A 24,344-nucleotide genomic window follows, 5' to 3' on the forward strand; every position below is an offset into this window, starting at 1 on the left:
CTCTGAAATTCACTCACCCTTGTGTCATTTATGACAAAGAAATCATTTGTAATAATGTCTAAATAAAGTGCTGAGGAGTGCTGATTATGAAAGCAGACTTTACAGTACTACCCAGTATGACCTCTGACATATTGATGTATGTCTGAGTGAAGCATAGAAGAGTTGGAGGTGTCTGATACAGGGAGTTTCACCCAACTCTGAGGCCACTGCACACACAGGTCATTTCTTCTCTGCATTATTCATCTACATGGGCTAGCTCAGACTGTGTTAGGTTACAGTATGTGAGTTGAATTGCTTCTCATAAGTAACAGTTTAATTTAATTGTTTTGGCATGATACATGATTGCATTTTAAAGATACAATCAAACTCAAGGGAACTTCTGTTTTCACTTTTTTTCCTTGGTAAGTTGAATTACATGCACATAGTACGGAGTTTCCTCTGAAGCATTTGGGCTCCCTGTACTCTGCCTTCTCTTGTGGGAGGAATTGTTCTCATTGGCGGCAGGCCAAACAGGGCGTGTTTAAGTTACAGATACTGTTCCTCAGTCTGGCAGCACACTATGAGGTATGAACTGTGGTGAGAGGGTAAGGTTCTCCGGGAAGTCATGGGAAATGGTGGGGGAGTAAAAGGACCAGATGAAGAATAAAGACAGGCTAACAACCCTCTTTATAAAGGGAATGTAGAAAGCCTTGGAATGCAGACAGTAGGATCTGGCTTGGTTTTATCTCCTCTGACATCAACAGTCAGCAGAGAGAGACCAGAGAGGGGGGTTAGAGAGTTTTAGTGATAAACTAAAGTTGAGAATAGAGAAAGGAAGATTGTGATGAACTGTTCAACCATGAGTTAGTCTGATATGTCCACACAAACATGCCGTTTTTAAAGTAAGAACAAAAGTATTTTATATGCTCAGTGTTACGTTAGTATTTCTGCAACCTCACTGAATGCATTCCGGATATGAAGTGAACCCACTAAGAGGATTTATGTTATTGGAACATTGAGAATATTTTTGGTTTAACTCTAGAAGAGGGGAGGAACTCTCAATGAAATGACAGGCCAGGGGACATGGATAGAATAAATAGTTTTAGCTACAGTAAGATGACATGTAGTTAGGAACTGACCATGTAGATGACCCCTTTCATTTCCCTTCACTTTGCCAAAACTGTTTACACAAGGTAGGTTATGTAGTTTAGTGCTGTATATAACTTTGGGCTGTAGAAGAGAAGACCACTCTGCCCTCTTGTGGTATACAGACATTATGTTCATTGAGGGTTGTTTCATAGAAACCTTCTAATGGACCAATTGTCTCTATAACATCTCTCTCTTCATTTTATTTACCTGACCTAATGTGAAAAGTATTTTTTTGTTGTTGATCAGGCTCAACTTGTTAGGGAAATAGACAGGGTGTGGTCCACCAAATGGCAGTTAATTGTGTCTACTTAGCTTACCAAAAAAAGTCCTCAAGTAATCTTTGTCCCGTCTGTCCATCAAAAGTGAGAAGCAGATGGACAAAATTACAATTCACTTTCACGCAGGTGATAGACTGGTGAGCAAAACCCTGTCACATACTGTATGTACAATATACAGTAAAAAAAAAAGCAATACAGCAACTCAAAATGTACACCTTTCCAACAACAATACAATATCCATAGGTATTGGCTCAAATCATTTCTGAATTATACTTAAAAAAATATGTTTTTACAAAAACTCTTGCTCATACACACAACATGAAGCAACCCTATGTTTGAATTTAAAAAGGGATAACACCATTTTTCTGAATATCATTTCAAATAAATAAATAATGCAGTGGATTAAAAGTAAAGTTAAGAGATGCATAATTATATAACAAATTATATTATTCACACTTGATTCTATATGTTGAGACCATTGAGGTTACTAAAGGCATGTAAACAGGAAACATCAGTACAGTATTTGCAAAACAGGTTGTCACACCCTTACCAAAAATAAAACTACCGCAGTTCTTTGTAAAACATTAATATTGGCCAGTGTAAGGGATTCAATACATTTCAACTCATGTTTTCCATTTGTATGGCATGTACAGTTTGTGAAACAAAATTAACCCCAACTCTGTTACTGTATAGGCATCCCTGCTAGGTTAACCTAATGTAGCAGGCATAAAATAAATCTACACACTGAAGAAGGCTGCAAAGTCTGTACGCTATCCCTGATGCAGTGAAAAAATGTTTGGTGTACGGACCCATCACACCTTTTTATTTATCCGATTTCACACGTTTTACGCACCAACCAAACTTCTGAGAGATTGCGATGGTCCCCTTTTGATTAGGAAAAATAAATGCCTGAAACTAGATCCCCTACATACTGGTCTTGACGAGAAGGAAAAAAACGTTATCTTCTGCACTGTTCAACTAATCCGGTAAATGTGGAGGAGGAGTTAAGATGGAGTGTCGCCTTGTTAACGTCCAAAACAGGAAGTTGCGTCACAGGCTCTCTGTCCATATCCCCTGAAAACCAGAACCTCTGGTTGTTGGGGACTCGGCTGAGGCTACTGCTGGGTCATCAGTCATTCAAGAAAATACAATGTTATATGGACCTCTTCTTATGAACCACAGTTGTGGTTTGGCGTCTGGTATCTGGGGTTAGTCTATTGGTTCATTTATATTGGGGTACCCTTGCTTATATGTGAAATAGAGTTTGGAGCAGTCTAATCCTCGTAGAAACTTGTAGCCCCGATCGGCTATTAAGATACGTTTGCATGCGCCACGGGTGGCCATTAATCACACCGGTATAAACAGTGTGTTGGCCATGTGGGAGAAAACTCAGAGGTGTTGGGAGATGGGGCTGTCCTACCTCTAACGACCAGGCGCTAACTATGCTGTAAGATGCTGATCTCAGGTCAGTGCAGAGAGCATCACTTTTAATGTGTATTTTTCAAGGCTTCAAAGTCATGTGTCATGCTGGTCATGTCTCAGGGTGTCCCTCCGTTGCGGTCATCACACATCTGTGGACTGCCTGTACGTCATATCCCTGTCAACACAGACAACATTCGTTTTAATCAGATCATGGAAATCACTATGGTGATAATAAGTTCCATGCAAATGAAGTACGGCAACACTTTAACGGTAACACTTAATCATACATCTTTATGATACATGTTCATGCAAGGAATATTGTGGTAGTCTATAACCATATGTTTTAACTCACTGCAGTTCCTCTTTGAGTCTACAGAGTTTATCCTTCAGTCTGTCGTTCTTCACCAACATGGGGGAGTCAGGCACAAACCAGGCAGCAATGCATTTAAAGATGACCACTACATGCTACAGAGAGAGGTGAAAGACAGACAGGCTTGTTCAATCATATCCATGATATTTGGCATTGCTCAATGGCCATTTGGAGTTGCAAGGATATGGTTTTGACAAAACCCTAAACTCACCTTTTAGCTTGGCCTTTAACAAGTGATTTTATTGTTTTAGACATCCTTTGCGTTTGTTTTTACAGCTTTAGTTTTATTGTAAAGTGGGTCACAATTTTAAATAATGTTTGATTTGATCATGGGTGCAGAGCTTAATTAAAATCAATAACATGGAATTCAGTGATTCCTGATGTGCCAAAACTATACTGAAAATAATCTAAGTAGTTTGACGTAAATACACATATTCACAGATGCAAAGAAAGACATACCTCAAATAGGACGACGAAGGCAAAGCGTACAGCCATGATGAGCCAGAACTGGGAGGTGAGGCTGTAGTCAACGTCATTTCTGTAGTCTTTATAGCTGGGAACACACACCAGTTTCACCATCAACAATCTCTCTCAACAACTACTGGTATCACTGGACTGGGTTTCTTTCTGTTTGTGACTGCATAGACTCTAGTTACATGTATGGATGCCTGAGGAGAATTGGTTGCTTTGGTTTCTGATTATTCAAACACTTCGTTAATATAAACAGTGAAATTAAGAGATGGGCAGTAGGGTTGAGCCAGGCTTTGGTAAATAGTAGCTTCCGTAGTGACCTAGTTGTGCCTCACAGATGCCCACCTGCATTGTGTAACATTGAAGCCGCTCCCTGTGATCAGTTGACTGGGGAAAAAGTCCTTCCGCACGTTCAGGTCTGTTATCTGAGCAGTGGATAGGGTGTCGTTGATATAGCCCTTCATACAGCTATAAAGGGGGGGGGAAGGGATTATGGTCATATAAAAACAAACCTGCTGTACCCTTCTCCAACTCATGAGGTTTTATGCAGCTAACCGTTTAGAGAACCCATAAAGTAATGCCCCATGAATCAACACAAAACATACATTTAAAAGCATACAGCTTAGCTTGCTTATACAAAATCATAATTGGAAATACATTTCCATATTAATTTGTCTTGGAATTTGGAAACAGAATTAAATTGCGAGCCTTTTTCACAACCAGCTTGAAGGGCAAACAAATAGTCACATGGTAACATGGCGAGTCAGTATTATTACAACTTTAGGATGTCCTTGACATCTGCCACCAGTGTTTACCCACAGCATGGTTACTTATGCCAATACAGACTAAACTAGGGAACTGTTGAACTCTGCCTTACAAAGCCTTTGGAACAGTTTCAATAGAGAGAGACAGTAGCGAATGTAGTCTTTATTTTATTTTTCTCCCCAATTTTTGTGATATCAAAATTGGTAGTTACAGTCTTGTCCCATCGCTGCAACTCCCGTATGGACTCGGGAGAGGCGAAGGTCGAGAGCCATGTGTCCTCCGAAACACAACCCTGCCAAGCCGCTCTGCTTCTTGACACACTGCTCGCTTAACCCGGAAGCCAGCCACACAAATGTGTGGGAGGAAACGCCGTACAACTTGCAACCTTGTCATCGTGCATGCGCCCGGCCCGCCATAGGAGTCGCTAGAGCGCGATGGGACAAGGACATCCCGGCCGGCTAAACCCTCTCCTAACACGGACGACGCTGGGCCAATTATGCGCTGCCTCATGGGTCTCCCGGTCGTGGCCGGTTGCGACACAGTCCGGGATCGAACCAGGGTCTGTAGTGGCCCCTCAATCACTGCAATGCAGTGCCTTTGACCACTGCGCCACTCGGGAGGCTCGAATGTAGTCTATCAGATGACATTATCTACATGATTACTATGGCATTCATTGCTTTAAGAGTCCAGACCATGTGTGAGAGGTCTACTCTACTGTAGGTGCAACTCATGCACCAGTCACTGCACAATGTGCTACAGTAGAACTTACTGTACATTATCTTCTCCATTGGCACAGGGTCCGTAGTGGTAGCGATAGACCAGCCGAGGGATGAAGTCTGAGGACACCCCAATGACTAGCCCATTGGCAATGACAGCCAGAACACCAATAGCTTCCAGAACTTTGGTCCATATACCTGAGAAATCATATTATGGGATGAGCATACAAGCCCCAACAAAAACATGGTAAGGAGTTTACCAGAGACGCACAAGCTTTTACATATACTGTTTAACTCACCAATATTATTGGTTTTCTTGGGGACTAATCTACGTTCCAAGCTGACCATCTTGATGGCATCCAGACGGATCTCAAAGATATTGTTGATGAGGGCCAGTAGAGGGGCCAGAGGGAAGGCTGCCACAAAGATGGTGGTGAAACTGAACTGAAGAACTGCATGAGGAGAAGAGTGTAATAACACAACAGAGATTTAACATTCAAGACAGGGGATTGGGAAGTCAACAAAAACCAACAGGGGCAGAATCATTGAACATAAGAGACCATGAATCAGTGTAAGAGAGAGATAGAATCACTTCGGTGAAATAAATAAGACGTTGGACTTAGAGACAATGAGACATCCATGGAAGGTAGCGACTTGTTAATGTGACGTACCCATTTCCAGAAACTCATTGAAGAGACTGAAAAAGTTTACGTCATTCAGATCGTAGTTGCGCAGCCAATCATGCAGCTTGCAGATATCACATGGGTCATGGCCCCTCTTCTCCTCTTCGCGACATGCATTTTTGTTGCAGTCACCACTCTTCCTCTCCAGCTTCTTAGTTGTATTCCTTCTGAACTTACTCTTGAACCAGCTGCACAACAACATAAGACAACCTAAAGTGAGAAAGTATGATGCTCCACTTTGGATGTCCAATTCGGTTAATTAGAATTCATTCAATTCATTAACTAGAATTCATATTTACATGGGGTTTTATCGTCTGACTGACAGTCAAACGTTTATTTGCTTTACCAAAAGCTTACTCAACACATCAAAGGGCTTATTCAACCGATTTATTTCCTCAGAATGTATCTATGTTAAGCAGGTAGATAACCATAGCTATATACTGTACTTACGGCACAATAAACTCAAAGATGTTATTCAGTGTCTGTTTGAGCAACATGATTACGGCCATTTGAATGAAGAGGTCAGTGAGGCAGCCACTGGGATGACACTGGCAAGGACAGGAAAACGCAGATATGGTAACAGTATAAATACAATCCAAACCGTTCAACCGTGTCATTATCCCATGTTAAGTAATACTTTTTTTTAAATAGTGATGAGCTACCCACCTCCTCCAATCTCCATTTACCAAAAATACGAACATAGCTGCCTGGGCGACCATTTATCCTATGCACAAGAACGGCGTGTTAGATTCATTAAATGTAAGCACATATGCATAAACATTTCAAATACTTACACATTTATGGTTCAGGACTCAAACATTTTAAGAGTCACAGATACATGGACACTTGTGGATACAGAAAGCACCTTCTCCATACAGCTAGGCTGCCCATGACAGCTGACACAGAGCAGTACCTTACCAACTGTTTTTCCCTTGGTTTTAGGCTAGTATGCAATCTTTTATTTTTATTTCTTTGATTTAACCTTTATTTAACTAGGCAAGTCAGTTAAGAACAAATTCTTATTTACAGTGACGGCCTACCACGGCTAAACTCTAACCCGGATGATGCTGGGCGTCGCCCTATGGGACTCGGCCGGTTGTGATACAGCCTGGAATCAAACTAGGTTCTGTAGTGACACCTCTAGCACTGAGATGCAGTGCCTTAGACAGCTGCGCCACTCGGGAGCCCCATGTACCATCAGCCCGATCAAATATGAACACTACACACACACACGTTGCACTCAGTACCTGCCCAGGAAAAATGCCACATATATGAGCGAGGAGAAGAGAGTGAAGAACTGGAAGGTAAACATCTTGACAGTGAAGCTCCTCTCAGTGGCCGTCATCGACTGTGTCTTCTCTGCAGGCAAGAGCAGCAACATTAACTTCATTCACTGACTCACTTAGCTAAGTACAATTCCATCTGATAGAATGACAGTGATGAACATGTACAGTTGAAGTCGGAAGTTTACATACACTTAGGTTGGAGTCATTAAAACTTATTTTTCAACCACTCCACAAATTTCTTGTTAACAAACTATAGTTTTGGCAAGTTGGTTAGAACATCTACTATGTGCATGACACAAGTAATTTTTCCAACAATTGTTTACAGACAGATTATTTCACTTATAATTCACTGTATCACAATTCCAGTGGGTCAGAAGTTTGCATACACTAAGTTGACTGTGCCTTTAAACAGCTTGGAAAATTCCAGAAAATGATGTCATGGCTTTTGAAGCTTCTGATAGGCTAATTGACATCATTTGAGTCAATTGGAGGTGTACCTGTGGATGTATTTCAAGGCCTACCTTCAAACTCAGTGCTTCTTTGCTTGACATCAGGAAAAGCTAAAGAAATCAGCCAAGACCTCAGAAAAACAATTGTAGACCTCCATAAGGCTGGTTCATCCTTGGGAGCAATTTCCAAATGCCTGAAGGTACCACGTTCATCTGCACAAAAAATAGTACGCAAGTATAAACACCATGGGACCACACAGCTGTCATACCGCCCAGGAAGGAGATGCGTTGTCTCCTAGAGATTAACGTACTTTTGTGCGAAAAGTGCAAATCAATCCAAGAACAACAGCAAAGGACCTTGTGAAGATGCTGGAGGAAACAGGTACAAAAGTATTGTCATGACGTTGCCCTCTTTGGGTACAGCGAGCACCATCCCCCTCTCCCTCTCTATACCCATTTCACCAGGCTCTGTAAGAGAGGTCGTAAATTCCTGGAGGAGATCCTCTCCTCATGGCCACAGTATAGAGAGAGAGTGAGTTCCATAGAAACAAAACAAAGGAATTTCTTCCACCTCACAGAACTGGAGAACCGAACAACATTTATGTTCTGGAGAAGGTATAAAAGATTGGTGAAGAATCCAGCTATGAACTGGTCCGTTTGGTACAATTTTGTGAAACTCATGAGACAATACCGCCACATTACCATAACCATGTTTATAGAAGAGTCTCAGGTATGAGACTTACATCTAATGGTTGTATAAAATGAATGAATAAGGATGAAGCTAGTTATGAGATGATGGGATGCTATGTAATGATGTTAATGTGAGAGAATTGTATTTCTGTTTAAAGTTTCACTAAGTCATTGGCACGCCCCTAGGGGCACAGACAGGACCTGGCGTCATGAGACAGCCTTTTTCTATGTCCCGAATAAAAACCCCACCTAGGTTTTCTGTCACCAGACCAGCTTACCTCGATAGCGAGAGGGCCAAGGTTTGAGAGGAGACCAAGCTTACCTCAATTACGAGATGGCTAAAGGTTGCAGACCATGCATTTCTCTTGCTGAACTTTTAACCATACCACGTGGTTAAACTCTTAGACTATCGATACCGACAGAATAATTACAAGTCTTTGATATTAATTACTAGTCTGCAGCTAGGAATTCGGTATCATTGAACGCGAAGACCGACAACCACTGAAACATCTATTCTATAACGACATGAATGAATGTCACTCAGAACCAGCCATTCTAATTACAACAGAGAGAGAGAGAGAGGGCGGACAAACTCTCCAACAGAAACAAACTTTTCAACAGAGATCCCGACGACACACTGAGCGTAAATATATATATTGATTGCAATTATTCCCGAATGAGTGAGCGTTCATGTGCAAAGGATTAGCATTTCAATTGTTATAATTATCAACTCTGTAGTGCCTTCTCAGCTGACCCCCACTCCCCTTTTGTCTAACAAGCCGCCATGCTGGTTTAGCCCACTACGGCACATTCCTCTATCATTTCCTTGTAACCATATCTACTGTTTGTTATGCATTTCTGTGAATTACCTAGTTAGTAAATAATTTATTTTAAGACAATTGATGTATGGATGACTCATAGTGAAGACTGGGTTCGTGCAGATAACCAACAATTTACGACATTTGGAATGAGACTAACGTGAGGTAAATATTAATTCGAAGACTAATTGATCAGATATTAAAATATCTGAAAGTTATATTAGGAAAATTTTACTTTGTAATCTGAATATTTTCCTTGGTGCCCCGACTTCCTAGTTAATTACAGTTACATGATTAATCAGTTTAATCGCGTAATAATAATTAGTTATTTGAAAAATACGTCTTCAGTTTTAATGATGCCAAAGACACGACAGTATCCATATCCACAGTAAAACAAGTCCTATATCGACATAACCTGAAAGGCCGCTCAGCAAAGCCCTGCTCCAAAACCGCCATAAAAAAAGCCAGACTACGGTTTGCAACTGCACATGAGGACAAAGATCGTACTTTTTGGAGAAATGTCCTCTGGTCTGATGAAACAAAAATAGAACTGTTTGGCCATAATGACCATCGTTATGTTTGGAGGAAAAAGGGGGAGGCTTGCACGCTGAAAGAACACCATCCCAACCGTGAAGCACGGGGGTGGCAGCATCATGTTGTGGGGGTGCTTTGTTGCAGGAGGGACTTGTGCACTTCACGAAATAGATGGCATCATGAGACAGGAAAATGATGTGGATATATTGAAGCAACATCTCAAGAGAACAGTCAGGAAGTTAAAGCTTGCTCGCAAATGGGTCTTCCAAATGGACAATGGCCCCAAGCATACTTCCAAAGTTGTGGCAGAATGGCTTAAGGACAACAAAGTCAAGGTATTGGCCATCACAAAGCCCTGACCTCAATCCTATAGAACATTTGTGGGCAGAACTGAGAAAGCGTGTGCAAGCAAGGAGGCCTACAAACCTGACTCAGTTACACCAGCTCTGTCAGGAGGAATGGGCCAATATTCACCCAACTTATTGTGGCAAGCTTGTGGAAGATTATCCGAAACGCTTGACTGAAGTTAAACAATTTAAAGGCAATGCTACCAAATACTAATTGAGTGTATGTAAACTTCTGACCCATTGGGAATGTGATGAAAGAAATAAAAGCTGAAATAAATCATTCTCTCTACTATTATTCTGACATTTCACATTCTTAAAATAAAGTGGTGATCCTAACTGACCTAATACAGGGAATTAAATGTCAGGAATTGTGAAAAACTGAGTTCAAATGTATTTGGCTAAGGTGTATGTAAACTTCCAACTTCAACTGTACATGTTTGATTCTAAATGAAAATGTTCAATGCAAACATATGTTCTGCTCATCCAAATGAAAATGTTCCTCTTCAGACTCACCTATCTCACACAGCTTGAAGGCCACGGTCTTGTTGACCTATCCGGGTAAGAGAGGAGAAGAGTTAGGGACTGTGCAGGTCTACATGACTTAGAGGGGTTGCTGGTTGAACTTACTCTGGTCATAACTTGCATGGTGATGTAGTGTAGTACAGCACCCAGCATTACAGCTACAGTGTTGGCATGGTCCCTTACAAACTCCCATGTTCCTTCTGACAACACCACAGCAGCAACCACACGGAACACCACCAGAGCCTGGGTTAGCCCAATGATCAGAACCAACTGGTAAAAGAACATACACACAGTGAGAGGACAACATTGACTGAACCGGAGCTAAACACGGGTATAGCCCAGGATGAAAACTGCTATGTCTAATGCAATATGGTACTGAGTGACTGACTGGGACTGACCATGAGAGTGACCAGCACCAAAACAAGAGTGCTGCGCAGATAAGAATGGCGAAACTCTTTGGGATGGCAGTCTGGATCATTGACTACTCCCAGGATGAGCTCCTCCTGCAGGCCAGATGGAACAATATTCAGGATTATACCAGAGGTCTGAGGTCATATCAATCACACAATGGGTCACTACCATAAGATGTCAGTAATCAACGGGACATTATTTTAGTTATTTGAAAGAGTATATGATTGGGTAATAATCAATGAGTAACAGACAACAGAAACCATGCTAAAACCATCCTATAGTGTACACTATATCAAGACATATAATGGTTTCTTAGGCCTAAGTGAAGCCGTACCTCTTCCTCACACCAGTCAAAGACATTCCATTTGGACACAAACATTGCTTTGTGTCTCTTCCACAGCTCCAGAAAAATGGTAGCTGGAAAAATAAAAAGGACATGAGTCATGACGGGGCGGCAGCGTAGCCTAGTGTTTAGAGCGTTGGACTAGTAACCGAAAGGTTGCAAGATCGAATCCCCGAGCTGACAAGGTACAAATCTGTCGTTCTGCCCCTGAACAAGGCAGTTAACCCACTGTTCCTAGGCCGTCATTGAAAATTTTGTTCTTAACGGACTTGCCTAGTAAGATAAAATAAAATTACAATGTCAAGATTTATCTGAATTAAAAATGTATTGGATGGAAAGAATCCTGTGTGAGAGACTTACCCCAGACTGCCATGAACATAGCAAAGGCCACCGTCCCCTCATTGTCAAACAGATGACTCACCTGCACACAAGACACATTTTGAACATAAACTTTATTAACTATTTTTTAAATAGTAAAGTTTGCAATGCAGTATGGTAGAATGACATGAGTTACCTTGGCATAGGTACAGGTGTCACGCAGCTGCCATACTTGACACCATTTGTCACACCTCGGGCACATAACGGTGTCAGACTCACAGACCTCCTTTCTGTAATATGAAGACACACAATGCACCTTCAGAAACACATGAGTTTTAAAGAGGAGCAACTCCATGTAACCAATTTTTTATTCCTACTAAAATGTCAGCAACAATCAGCTTAATAAATAATTTGGCTCAGTGGGCCTGTCAACTCACATGAGGGGGCTGGTGTTGAAGAAAGCCAGTGCATACAGGAACACAATCACACCCAGAATGGCTGCAGGGACGAGCAGGATGGTGTACCAGCCCAACCACAGGTAATACAGAGCCACCTTCTCTCCAAAGTAACTCCTGACAGATACAGATACATTTCATTTTGAATGTTCAAATTCAAACCAGGAAAAGGACATTCCTTTTCAGTTAACACCCCTTACTAGGTTTCCAGGGGGATAACAAAAATATTTAATTAACATGTAGCTAAGTTTCACAGTTTAGTGTCATCTTGATAATTTCCCTTTCACACCACTGAGGTAAATGACATGTTGTATTGCTATTTGCATGCTGTATATTTAAGCAATAAGGCATGAATGGGTGTGGTATATGGTCAATATACCACAGCTAAGGGCTGTTCTTAGCTGGTTCAAACAAAGCTTGATGATGAGTTGGTTATTTGAATCAGCTGTGTGGCGCTAGGGCAAAAACCAAAACGAGCACCCAGGGGCGGGCCCAGGACCAAGTTTGGGAAATCCTGCTTTAGGTAAGCACATCACATTTAGCTGCATCGGCAAACCCAAAGTTCTGTGTGGATATAACCACTAGCTGGCATACTTCTTGGTAACAGAGTTAATTGCTTTGAAAGCGAGAGAGATAGGCCTTTTCTTCATTGGGAAAAAGTCTGTTCTCCACCCTCTCTCCTTGACCACCGATAAGTGGTCAAGGAGAGCGACAATTTTTTGTAGGGAAACGGAAGATGGTCCTCCCTTCCTCGATAGCCTCCTTTTGGCATGGAAGCACAAGTGAATCCTACATGATTCCTTCGCGGAACAGTTTTTAATCTTCCACACCTACTTTGAAATCAGCTATTTTCTTGATGGAGAAAAGGATGCAAACATTTCAAAACAGTATTCTATTGATAATTTTATCTACAACATGTCTTGCATAACTAGCTAGCTACATTTGTTTTTATCACTGTATACATTTACTTGGGGATTCCACCCTGTAAACGTCATTTTCGTCCATGTGCTATTTGACAAGGAGTCTCATTTCATACAAGCACAATTTTGTCCACTTTTCCCCTTCTCGATGCCTCTCCTCGATTACCTATGACCTTTTTCAAAAGGAGGCCAGAGAGGATGGAGGTGAGAGGATGCAAGAGTTGAGCAAATCAAATTGAGGAAAGGCCACTGTGAAACCAAAAGACACAGAAACACAGCAGGATATATAGAAGGTCTTACCTGACATCATCGACAGGCTGGGTGGAACAGAGAGCAGACCATCGTGCCCACTTTTGTTTCAACACCTTTTGCTTGTTCATCTATAAAAACAGAAAGAGGCTCATACTGTAGACGTATTTCACATCAATTAATTTAATATGGGCTACTTACGATCATACAAGACATTAACAGCTACATTGCCCCTCAAAATTGAACAAGTAATCAGGTATACAAATAATTAAGGAGATGGGTTTTTTTTGTACCTCATGCAGGCAGAACGTGGCCTCAAAGACACCCTTCTCCTGGAGCTCTCTGAGGTTCTCTGTTGTGTTTAAATGAAAAAGAGGGTTAGGAGTGCCGAACAATTGAAGTCAGGGACAAATATGTTGCTAAAGAGATCAATGGAGGGAGCACTTCACATACCTCCTGTGTTGATATGGGTGTGGTGTAGGATGTAATGCACTACTCTGATCCTGAAAGAAAAACAGGAACAAGGTAAGAGGTCATGTTGGAGGTTAACATTATTTGCATATGGAATGGCAAGAGTGAGAGTTCAATGCATCTCACCTGGTTGAGTGAGGGATTCTGCCACATTTCCGGTCGCCGCTCCAGTTGCAAGAATCAGACACCTTTAGTAGGTACCTGTACTTGTCAAAGATCTCCTTCGGGGCCCGGACACCATAAAACACCTTGTCAACATGAACGATTTTCTGACACAAAAACAGGCAAAGTTCATGATGAGCATTGAACCAGGTGAAATTGGATCATTTTGGGAGGATTGGCCACGATGTTACACTACAACTTTCACACATTCTCTACAGTTGTACACATCCCAATAAAATATTGAACACATCCCAATAAAGTAACATTGCCTCAACATCGCTCCATATGGAATTTAAACGTGATTCAATCAAGTAACAAACTCACTGTCACTTTCATGTTTTTCTTCCTCAGGTGGTCAATAAAAGCCACCTGCTTCAGAAACTTTGGGTGTTCCTGGTCCTCAACTTTGTCAGCAACTAGAACATAATCATATGTCCTCTGCTGGTGCTGTGGGAAACACACACAAGGCTTTCTGTATTCTAGGGACTGTGTCATGCAAACAGGTTGAATAATTATCCCCTGTATGACTATGTATGGCTCTAAGTTATGAATGCAGTGAAATGAATAGATGGTGTGTGTTGTGCGGTCTCTTACCAGAGTTGGGAGTAATGCCTCCATGGTATTGTCAAAGCCATCCATGTTTCTCTCCTGCAGCTCAATACCATCCTAAAACACAGGGTAACAAAGAGGGACAATGTGACATCTCTCTTGTGATACAAGGGCTGGCCCTCCCCACCTCACTGCAGTGGTCTGACAGGCATGTGCCAGTCAGCATGGACCACAAGGAACCTCTCAGCTAACATAATGGTCAATGATGTGCCTTCATTCACTACAGCCAAATCATCATTGTGGCTTCACTATCCTGTGTCGAAAAAAGGGATACTAGGCTAATTCCTTTTTACAGTTGGTCCATGAGATGTTAATAACACACATCTCTAAGCAGTGGAGTGAAACATATAAAGGCAACTGGGCCATCCCTCTTGCCATCTCTGTTGTTATGCAGGTTTCTCTCTAAAACCTGTCAGTCTTTCACTTTTATTCTTCCAGACTCCCACAGGATTTTCCAGATTACAGGCCCCAACACGCCCGTCAGTGAAAATGTTCCACAGACTGCTCCTCACACTCAGTGGGTGGGAGGGCTTGTAGGCTTTTGCTGTACAAAACAATAGGATTATTTACATCTCTGAACTAAATATAAATGTTATATTCTAAGGCCACACTGAGTTCTATGCTCTGCTATGTCTCGAGAGATATGATCCAATCTTGACTGATCATATTTTGTAGGTGCCACTATTACCCTCTTTAGTGCAGTTGCATAAGCTTTAATGAGATAACCTGTTTCACCAGGAGCACAGCCAAGAAGACCAGGCAAATGTTGAAAGGAGGCTGGCTCTGATGTAGGGTACTGTGTAGTGGATATGGCATGGGTTGCCAGAGGAGAGGTGTCATACATCAGGCCTCAGCATCACATACAGTGGGGAGAACAAGTATTTGATAACCTGCAAAATCAGCAGTGTTTCCTACTTACAAAGCATGTAGAGGTCTGTAATTTATCATAGGCACACTTCAACTGTGAGAGACGGAATCTAAAACAAAAATACAGAAAATCACATTGTATGATTTTTAAGTAATGAATTTGCATTTTATTGCATGACATAAGTATTTGATACATCAGAAAAGCAGAACTTAATATTTGGTACAGAAACCTTTGTTTGCAATTACAGATATCATACATTTCCTGTAGTTCTTGACCAGGTTTGCACACACTGCAGCAGGGATTTTGGCCCACTCCTCCATACAGACCTTCTCCAGATCCTTCAGGTTTCGGGGCTGTCGCTGGGCAATACGGAATTTCAGCTCCCTCCAAAGATTTTCAATTGGGTTCAGGTCTGGAGACTGGCTAGGCCACTCCAGGACCTTGAGATGCTTCTTACGGAGCCACTCCTTAGTTGCCCTGGCTGTGTGTTTCAGGTCGTTGTCATGCTGGAAGACCCAGCCACGACCCATCTTCAATGCTCTTACTGAGGGAAGGAGGTTGTTGGCCAAGATCTCGCGATACATGGCCCCATCCATCCTCCCCTCAATAAGGTGCAGTCAGCCTGTCCCTTTTGCAGAAAAGCATCCCCAAATAATGATGTTTCCACCTCCATGCTTCACGGTTGGGATGGTGTTCTTGAGGTTGTACTCATCCTTCTTCTTCCTCCAAACACGGCGAGTGGAGTTTAGACCAAGAAGCTCTATTTTTGTCTCATCAGACCACATGACCTTCTCCCATTCCTCCTCTGGATCATCCAGATGGTCATTGGCAAACTTCAGACGGGCCTGGACATGCGCTGGCTTGAGCAGGGCGACCTTGCGTGCGCTGAAGGACTTTAATCCATGACGGCGTAGTGTGTTACTAATGGTTTTCTTTGAGACTGTGGTCCCAGCTCTCTTCAGGTCATTGACCAGGTCCTGCCGTGTAGATCTGGGCTGATCCCTCACCTTCCTCATGATCATTGATGCCCCACGAGGTGAGATCTTGCATGGAACCCTAGATCGAGGGTGATTGACCATCATCTTGAACTTCTTCCATTTTCTAATAATTGCGCCAACAGTTGTTGCCTTCTCACCAAGCTGCTTGCCTATTGTCCTGTAGCCCATCCCAGCCTTGTGCAGGTCTACAATTTTATCCCTGATGTCCTTACACAGCTCTCTGGTCTTGGCCATTGTGGAGAGGTTGGAGTCTGTTTGATTGAGTGTGTGGACAGGTGTCTTTTATACAGGTAACGAGTTCAAACAGGTGCAGTTAATACAGGTAATGAGTGGAGAACAGGAGGGCTTCTTAAAGAAAAACTAACAGGTCTGTGAGAGCCGGAATTCTTACTGGTTGGTAGGTGATCAAATACTTATGTCATGCAATAAAATGCAAATGAATTACTTAAAAATCATACAATGTGATTTTCTGGATTTTTGTTTTAGATTCCGTCTCTCACAGTTGAAGCGTACCTATGATAAAAATTACAGACCTCTACATGCTTTGTAAGTAGGAAAACCTGCAAAATCGGCAGTGTATCAAATACTTGTTCTCCCCACTGTAAATCATAGACACTCTTCAGAGCAACATGGTCCAAGGTAAAAAGCTGACCTGACAATTTCTCAAAGATCTGCATGCTTTAGATGAGGATCATGGTGGGAGACTGTTCAGCCGACTTTGAGTTAAGTTATGCTTTAAAACACAAAAGGCCAGATAAGTGACCTTTAAATCTGTGAAATATTTTAAGTTGGTCTGGGATTTTTTATAATTAATTTATTTAGCTGCTGCAATGAATCTAGCCTATACAGTGCCTTGGGAAAGTATTCAGACCACTTGACTTTTTCCACATTTTGTTACGTTAGAGCCTTATTCTAAAATGGATTAAATAAAACAATTCCTCAGCAATCTACAATACAATACCCCATAATGACAAAGGTTTTTAGATTTTTTTTGCTAATTTATAAAAAAAATTGGAACAGAAACAGAAGTATTCAGACCCTTTGCTATGAGACTCGAAATTGAGATCAGGTACATCCCGTTTCCATTGATCATCCTTGAGATGTTTCTACAACTTGGGAGTCCACCTGTGGTAAATTCAATTGATTGGATATGATTTGGAAAGGTACACACCGGTCTATAAGGTCCCACAGTTGACAGTGCATGTCAGAGCAAAAACCAAGCCATGAGCACGAAGGAATTGTCTGTAGAGCTCTGAGATAGATCTGGGGAAGGGTACCAAAAAATGTCTGCAGCATTGAAGGTCCCCAAGAACACAATGGCCTCCATCATTCTTAAATGGAAGAAGTTTGGAACCACCAAGACTTGAGGGGAGAAGGGCCTTGGTCAGGGAGGTGACTAAGAAGCCGATGGTCACTCTGACAGAGCTCTAGAGTTCCTCTGTGGAGATGGGAGAACCTTCCAGAAGGACAACCATCTCTGCAGCACTCCACCAATCAGGCCTTTACGGTAGAGTGGCCAGACAGAAACCACTCCTCAGTAAAAGGCACATGACAGCCTGCTTGGAGTTAGCCAAAAGGCACCTAAAGACTCTCACCCCATGAGAAACAATTTTCTCTGGTCTCTTTGGCCTAAATGCCAAGCGTCACATCTGGAGGAAACCTGGCACCATCCCTACGGTGAAGCATGGGGGTGGCAGCATCATGCATGTAAATAGCCCATCCAACTACCTCATCCCCATATTGTTATTTTATTTTGCTCCTTTGCACCCCAGTACCTCTACTTGCACATTCATCTTCTGCACATCTATCACTCCAGTGTTTAATTGCTAAATTGTAATTACTTCGCCACTACGGCCTATTTATTGCCTTACCTCCCTAATCTTACCTCATTTGCACACACTGTATATAGATTTTTTTCTATTGTGTTATTGACTGTACGTTTGTTTATTCCATGTGTAACTCTGTGTTGTTGTTTGTGTTGCACTGCTTTGCCTTATCTTGGCCAAGTTGAAGTTGTACATGAGAACTTGTTCTCAACTGGCCTACCTGGTTAAATAAAGGTGAAATAAAAATAAAAAAGCTGTGGGGATGTTTTTCAGCGGCAGGGACTGGGAGACTAGTCAGAATCGAGGCAAAGATAAACAAAGCTAAGTACAGCGAGATCCTTGATGAAAACCTGCTCCAGAGCACTCAGGACCTCAGACTGGGGCAAAGGTTCACCTTCCAACATGACAATGACCCTAAGCATACAGCCAAGACAACGCAGGAGTGGCTTCAGGACAAGTCTCTGAATGTCCTTGAGTAGCCCAGCCAGAGCCCGGACTTGAATCCGATCTAACATCTCTGGAGAGACCTGAAAATAGCTGTGCAGCAACGCACCCCATCATATCTGACAGAGTTTGAGAGGATCTGTAGCGTCATACCCAAGAAGACTCGATGCTGTAACGTAACATAATGTGTAAAAAAGTCAAGGGGTCTGCATACTTTCCGAAGGCACTGTACATGGTGAGGCAGAAAAAAGTTTCAGGGAACCTCAGCTACAATGAGCCACAGTCATGTGTTCTCAGTCCAAATAAAACACCTGTAATATTTTATTTAACTAGGCAAGTCAGCTAAGAACAAAATCTTATTTACAATGAAGGCCTAGGAACAGTGGATTAACGGCCTTGTTCAGGGGCAGAACAACAGATGTTTACCTTGTCAGCTCGGGGATTCGATCTAGATCTAGGGTGTGTGTGTGTGATGTTTGACCCACATCTAGTTCATAGATAAGGCACTGTAGACCACTTTTGGTACGGTAACATAACACAACTCAGCATACTCACACACAAACGTATATATTTCTGGTACAGGTTATAGCTATACGGAAATAGATTTTATCCTGCTATGACCGTCACCTCAAAGTATCTAAAAAGCAGTTTCATTACCATAATCCATGAGTATAACATTTTAAAAATACATTATTCAGTCCAACTGATTTTTATACTCATTCAAAATACTGTAGGCTACATAAAAACATGTTTCCTAAACAGTTTGCAGGTGAATTGTTTATAAATAATCTTCCTCACCTGCTCTGGATCCATTAAATACATGTTGCAATACGCTCGTTATCCAAATTGAGCGAATATTGAAAATCCTCATTCACATCTGTCGTTCGAGCGCCGTTTTCTTCATTACTCACGAAACGTTTACCTCTACTTCAGACAGACGGGGAGCTCTAAATATACAAAATAATGAAAACTACTGTACTGAGCTAAAAAATAAGTTGACTTCACTTCCGTGTTTCTGAGTCAATTGCTTTCAGGTAGGTAGCGTCACTGCTTCTCAAAAGGTGATATTGAGTGCTTCTGCTGGATTAGCAATGCGGCCATCTGGTCATAATAGGACAGTCGCAAACGTTTAATAGGTCTACAGTTAGTGATCAAAACTGAGTCTCTATCTCTCTACCCATGAAAGTGCATGCAAATGATTGTGCTTTTCTTATCTGTGAAACCAACGAATGCTACGTTCATATCAACTAATTAAATGCAATGTCTATGATTCTCATAAGGACATTCTTCAAATACTGTAATATAATAACACGTTGAATAACTTCTAGATTAATCACAAATTAAACACTATTGGCTTTACATCAGTCACAGAAAATACAGGAACAAAGATTCATAAGTGACAAAGAAACGATTGAGTTGTGGGAAGACTTTACTGCTCCAATAATCAATAATAGTTACAGCAATAGGAAAAATAATGCCACTTACTATGGTCTACTACAAATACAATTGTTTACATTACACTTCCACCAGTATACTTGACAGCTAAATTCAATATTCTTTGGACTTCGAAACAGCCATATACATTAGCATTACTGACAAGTGATTTTCATGTCTGAAGTTAATATTCAAAATACACATTTTACATTAATTCTGATGAAAAGTCAAGAGGCCGAAACCATTCCCTTGATTAGGAAAAAAACTCCCCTGGTTGAGGTTCTACAGGGAAGCACTAAAATACTGTCCATATTTAGGGTCCTCCATTATTTCCAGAGGACTTCAATTGATTGAGGTCATGTATGTGTACTCTCAGTCCTCATCTTTCTCTGACGTCTTGCGGAAGTTCTTCCTGTTGACGTTCCTATTAATGACGAAGCCAATAGGCGGTTGATCCTTCCTATCACTCAGCGCGCCCTCTTCGTCCCCCACCGGGGTCCACTTCCTCTTCCGCTCACTCTCCTTTGGGCGTTGAGGGGCGATTGCCAGGCCTATACCTTCCTCTTCTTCATCATCTAAGTGACAGAGACCCATCCCTACCTTCTTGGTTCGATCAGGCTTGTTAACTTCTTCAGCGTCATCCTTCTGTGGCCGGCTAGGCCTGGAGAACACAATCTTATGCTCTGAGCTACTGCTCTGGCCCTGGTTGAAAGTAGGTATAAAAGGCTCTTCAGGATCATCTTCCGTCGTGTTCTCCTTCTTCTGCTGCTGCAGGCTTTGTATGTACTGCTGAGCCACCATGCTATTCTTGCTGTCACTGGTCTCTGGCACATCCTCCAGGTCGTAGCGCGTCCAGCGCTCAGGATTCACCAGGTAATCTGGCACTCCTCTCTTCTGAGGAGGCTTGCTGACCAATTCCCCCACCTTCTCCCCATACTTCTTTCCACTTGGCAGCAGTGGGGGTGGAGGGGGACGTGCAAAGACCCCGTCAATGACATTGTCCTGGCCCAGATGGGACGAGGACAGCTTAGCGGCACTCTCCAGGCAATCAAAGATGCTTCGGCTGCGGTTGGAGAAGCTTGAGCTGCCACCTGTCAGACTGAATGCAGGTTTCTTGGGACCGGGACCAGGGCCGGAGTTCTGATGCACTTCATCATCAGATGAGGACAAGTCTTCCACCTCTGGGTCTATGGACTCATTACGCTCTTCAGGGTCGGAGTCACTCAGAGAGAGGTCATCTGTCAGCTTGATAGCGTCACTGTTGGACAGCTTGTTACGGGCACCGTCTCCGTGGTCCTCTTGCTCACACATTGCTCTCAAGGGCCTGGGTCTGATACCACAGGAAAAAATGACGACTTTCACAAAGTCAAGGGGTGAAGAGCCTGGAAGAGTATGAGAGGGTTGTTCTGAGTGATAATTGAAACATCATGTGTGAGGTAATATAGCATGGATTATAATATTTTCATTTTGCCAAGAAATGACTGACCTTAGCTTGGTAGAGCTGCAACACCGCCACTTTCTGTATCAGTGAGGTTCAAGGGTGATGGCAGTCCTTCCACCCTTAACAGACACAAAGAAAGATATACATAAAAAACAGTAATACGGATCTAGTCATTTTAAGCTTAGGCCTATAGTGTAAATAATAAGTACATTGACAGGTAAAAACAATGAAACTATCATTTCAGAGCAGTTGCACAACATCAACACAAGATGTCAAGTGTGGTGAGTCAACTGCAGATGAGTAGGCCTATAAGTCCTCTGCAGCGTAGTGTTAACATTGAGTACTGTAAGTGGGTGCATCAGTACCGAGGGCCTTCAGATAATGTAATGTTTGACATCCTACGTAATGTTACCGTTTGTGTTAGTGTGAGGACGTATCTTACTGGAGTTGCAGACTCACAGGTTGTGGGAGCTGGTTGGAATTCTGCTCAGCTCAGATAAGACAACAAATGTGTGGGGATAGATGACAGCTCCAACTTTTGCCATGGTGTGACCAATACCAGACTAAAATGGTGTAGTGACAATCTGTAAAAACAAATGCACACAGATCAGTCTGTTACCCACTCATGCATATATGTCAATTGTGATTTCATTGCTTACATACAACCAGTCATATGTAGATGGATCTGCATTACAACACAGTAACTCTGGTCCATCACGCAATGACAGCGAGTTGCCTTGTATAGATATTGGACGCAACATTGTATCTGTCCCATTATGACATCTGCGAGAGCATGGGCAATGCCACTGAGGCCATCTCCATTTTGAAGTAGTCAATTTTCTCCTTCTACTACTACGGAGTTTGTAAACAAACTGAAAGGAGGCATATTGCCACCTGGCGTGTTGTTTGAAAAGGTATAAAGCCAAGGTTGGCGATTTACTGACACCTGCAGTTATGGGATGTTTGCTCATGAGTATAATTAATTGGCTGATCCCTCATGATGACCTGGATGGAATTATATGATCCTTCCTTAACCTATAGATGTCCCACCGTTCACTACTTAAAAATGTTTAAAGTCCTCAATGGCGCTGCCATCCTAAAATGGGCCTGAGTCCTCCATCTAGCTCAATGTTACCGCCAGACAAGCTCTTGTCCACGCAGCTCGTAGTGCAGATCCGACGCATACGCGTGGATCAGGGTATTTTGACGGTAATCAAAGTACTCATATTTTGGGAGAAATTACACCCTACACATACAGAGAAAAGTAATCCCGCACTCTAAAAATGTTTACTTTGGTGAGTTACGATGAAAGGATATGGAAAACGACAGAACGTGGGCATCTCGTCGTCGTGCGATGGACAAGACAAGAGCTAACACAGCGACTACGCCCCCCAACATTAGTAGCTAGTTCGTGCATCTCTCAGCAATCCTAGCTAGCTTTTGTTTGTCATGGTATTCGGTGGGAAGACAGCAGAAAAACATCGAGGGTTGAGTAGTTCACCACGAAGTAAACCAGTTATGGAAATCGACGTTGAATATCTAGCTAACGTTAGCTAGTAGCCTGGTTGGCTAGCTGACTTTCAATAAAGGGAGGGTGGAACACACCACAACCACACATAATCATTCTATATCTTACAATACTTCATTGATACGTTGGGATGTGTTCATTAAACTATCTAGATACTAAATAAAGCGTTCTAAGCTGATCTGTGTTGCTAGCTGCATCTCCGGCTTTACCTTCTTCACGCTGGCGCTGCAACTTCGGTTTGCATGCTGCAATGTATGCTGGGTAGGGTAGTTTTCCCCGCTCCTACCTTTGGTGGGCTAATAACCCAATCTTCGATACCCTATCGCCTTAGTCTACTGGATTGTAAATGTAGGCCTACATCAGAGTTTCTAACCCTACATCTTATTCGCGGAGGTTTTTCGGTGGTTGGCATCCAATTTCTGTTGCATTACCGCCACCAAGACTGGGGTATACATTCATTATTCTTATATCCACAAAATGGGAAAGTAAAAACATTTAACTGACCCTACCATCTAACCCTACACTCATTAAAACCATCGGTATGAAGCATACATCACTCATTGACCTATCCCTCGGTGCTGTCACATATCTACTAGGCCTACTCACAGGGATTCTCTCAGGATCCTTTACCCATCCTCCTCTACTTCTTCACTGCCTCAGCATAAAACACCTTCCGTACTACTTACTCTGGCCCTGGCCAACTCAACCTGCCACTCTGGCACCGACACTTCCGATCCCCAGCAAACATGGGCGCCCCTACAGTTGACACAACCTTTTCCACCGAAACTACCGATGTACATCTTCCAGTGTTTCCCCCTTTTTCTCTACAAAAAAAACGATAGAAAGTAGGTTACATTTTAAGAACCATCACCCATCTTCAATTAGTACTGTAATCTGTCAGAGAGAACATCACTTGAATAAAATAGAATTATATTATAAATCAATTAGGCCTAATTCTAAGAGAAAGTAAATACACTGCTCCAAAAAATAAAGGGAACACTTAAACAACACAATGTAACTCCAAGTCAATCACACTTCTGTGAAATCAAACTGTCTACTTAGGAAGCAACACTGATTGACAATAAATTTCGCATGCAGTTGTGCAAATGGAATAGACAACAGGTGGAAATTATAGGCAATTAGCAAGACACCCCCAATAAAGGAGTGGTTCTGCAGGTGGGGACCACAGACCACTTCTCAGTTCCTATGCTTCCTGGCTGATGTTTTGGTCACTTTTGAATGCTGGCGGTGCTTTCACTCTAGTGGTAGCATGAGACGGAGTCTACAACCCACACAAGTGGCTCAGGTAGTGCAGCTCATCCAGGATGGCACATCAATGCGAGCTGTGGCAAGAAGGTTTGCTGTGTCTGTCAGCATAGTGTCCAGAG

General features: G+C 42.3%; 2 protein-coding genes across 5 annotated transcripts; both read right to left on the bottom strand.

Annotated features, from left to right (window-relative positions):
• Positions 1-295: 295 nt before the first annotated feature.
• LOC115203205 (anoctamin-9) lies at positions 296-19,673 on the bottom strand. The gene is made up of 24 exons (XM_029767650.1): positions 19,352-19,673; positions 14,403-14,474; positions 14,133-14,255; positions 13,773-13,915; positions 13,629-13,678; positions 13,469-13,527; positions 13,227-13,306; positions 11,989-12,123; positions 11,748-11,841; positions 11,594-11,654; positions 11,225-11,307; positions 10,878-10,982; positions 10,585-10,749; positions 10,471-10,507; positions 7,081-7,192; positions 6,500-6,557; positions 6,284-6,381; positions 5,822-6,021; positions 5,450-5,602; positions 5,204-5,348; positions 4,015-4,137; positions 3,658-3,751; positions 3,181-3,293; positions 296-3,003 (listed from the first exon to the last, which is right to left on the bottom strand). The coding sequence occupies exons 1-24, from the start codon at positions 19,373-19,375 to the stop codon at positions 2,970-2,972; spliced, it is 2,361 nt and encodes a 786-aa protein (XP_029623510.1). The 5' UTR covers positions 19,376-19,673; the 3' UTR covers positions 296-2,969.
• A 291-nt stretch (positions 19,674-19,964) lies between these two features.
• tssc4 (tumor suppressing subtransferable candidate 4) lies at positions 19,965-23,583 on the bottom strand. 4 transcript variants are annotated; one of them, XM_029767654.1, is made up of 4 exons: positions 23,563-23,583; positions 21,871-22,012; positions 21,474-21,547; positions 19,965-21,369 (listed from the first exon to the last, which is right to left on the bottom strand). In XM_029767654.1, exon 4 carries the CDS (start codon positions 21,296-21,298, stop codon positions 20,360-20,362), a length of 939 nt encoding a protein of 312 aa, XP_029623514.1. In that variant the 5' UTR covers positions 21,299-21,369; positions 21,474-21,547; positions 21,871-22,012; positions 23,563-23,583; the 3' UTR covers positions 19,965-20,359. The 4 variants fall into 4 exon arrangements, with proteins under 4 accessions (XP_029623514.1, XP_029623515.1, XP_029623511.1 ...); XM_029767655.1 differs by lacking the exon at positions 23,563-23,583 and adding an exon at positions 23,166-23,272 and having other exon boundaries at positions 21,888-22,012; XM_029767651.1 differs by lacking the exon at positions 23,563-23,583 and adding an exon at positions 23,166-23,272.
• Between the last annotated feature and the right edge of the window lie 761 nt (positions 23,584-24,344).

Source organism: Salmo trutta, chromosome 12 (genome assembly GCF_901001165.1).
Source record: "Salmo trutta chromosome 12, fSalTru1.1, whole genome shotgun sequence".
Taxonomy (NCBI): Eukaryota; Metazoa; Chordata; class Actinopteri; order Salmoniformes; family Salmonidae; genus Salmo; species Salmo trutta.

Excerpts from the sequence above, each read along its gene's own strand:
- LOC115203205 (XM_029767650.1), bottom strand. The coding sequence starts at position 19,375 with ATGTATTTAATGGATCCAGAGCAG. Across the intron at positions 13,307-13,468 it reads CCACGTTCTGCCTGCATGAG|ATGAACAAGCAAAAGGTGTT; the intron begins GTACAAAAAAAA and ends CTGTTTTTATAG. Across the intron at positions 3,752-4,014 it reads TTCAATGTTACACAATGCAG|CTATAAAGACTACAGAAATG; the intron begins GTGGGCATCTGT and ends GTGTGTTCCCAG.
- tssc4 (XM_029767654.1), bottom strand. The coding sequence starts at position 21,298 with ATGTGTGAGCAAGAGGACCACGGAGACGGTGCCCGTAACAAGCTGTCC.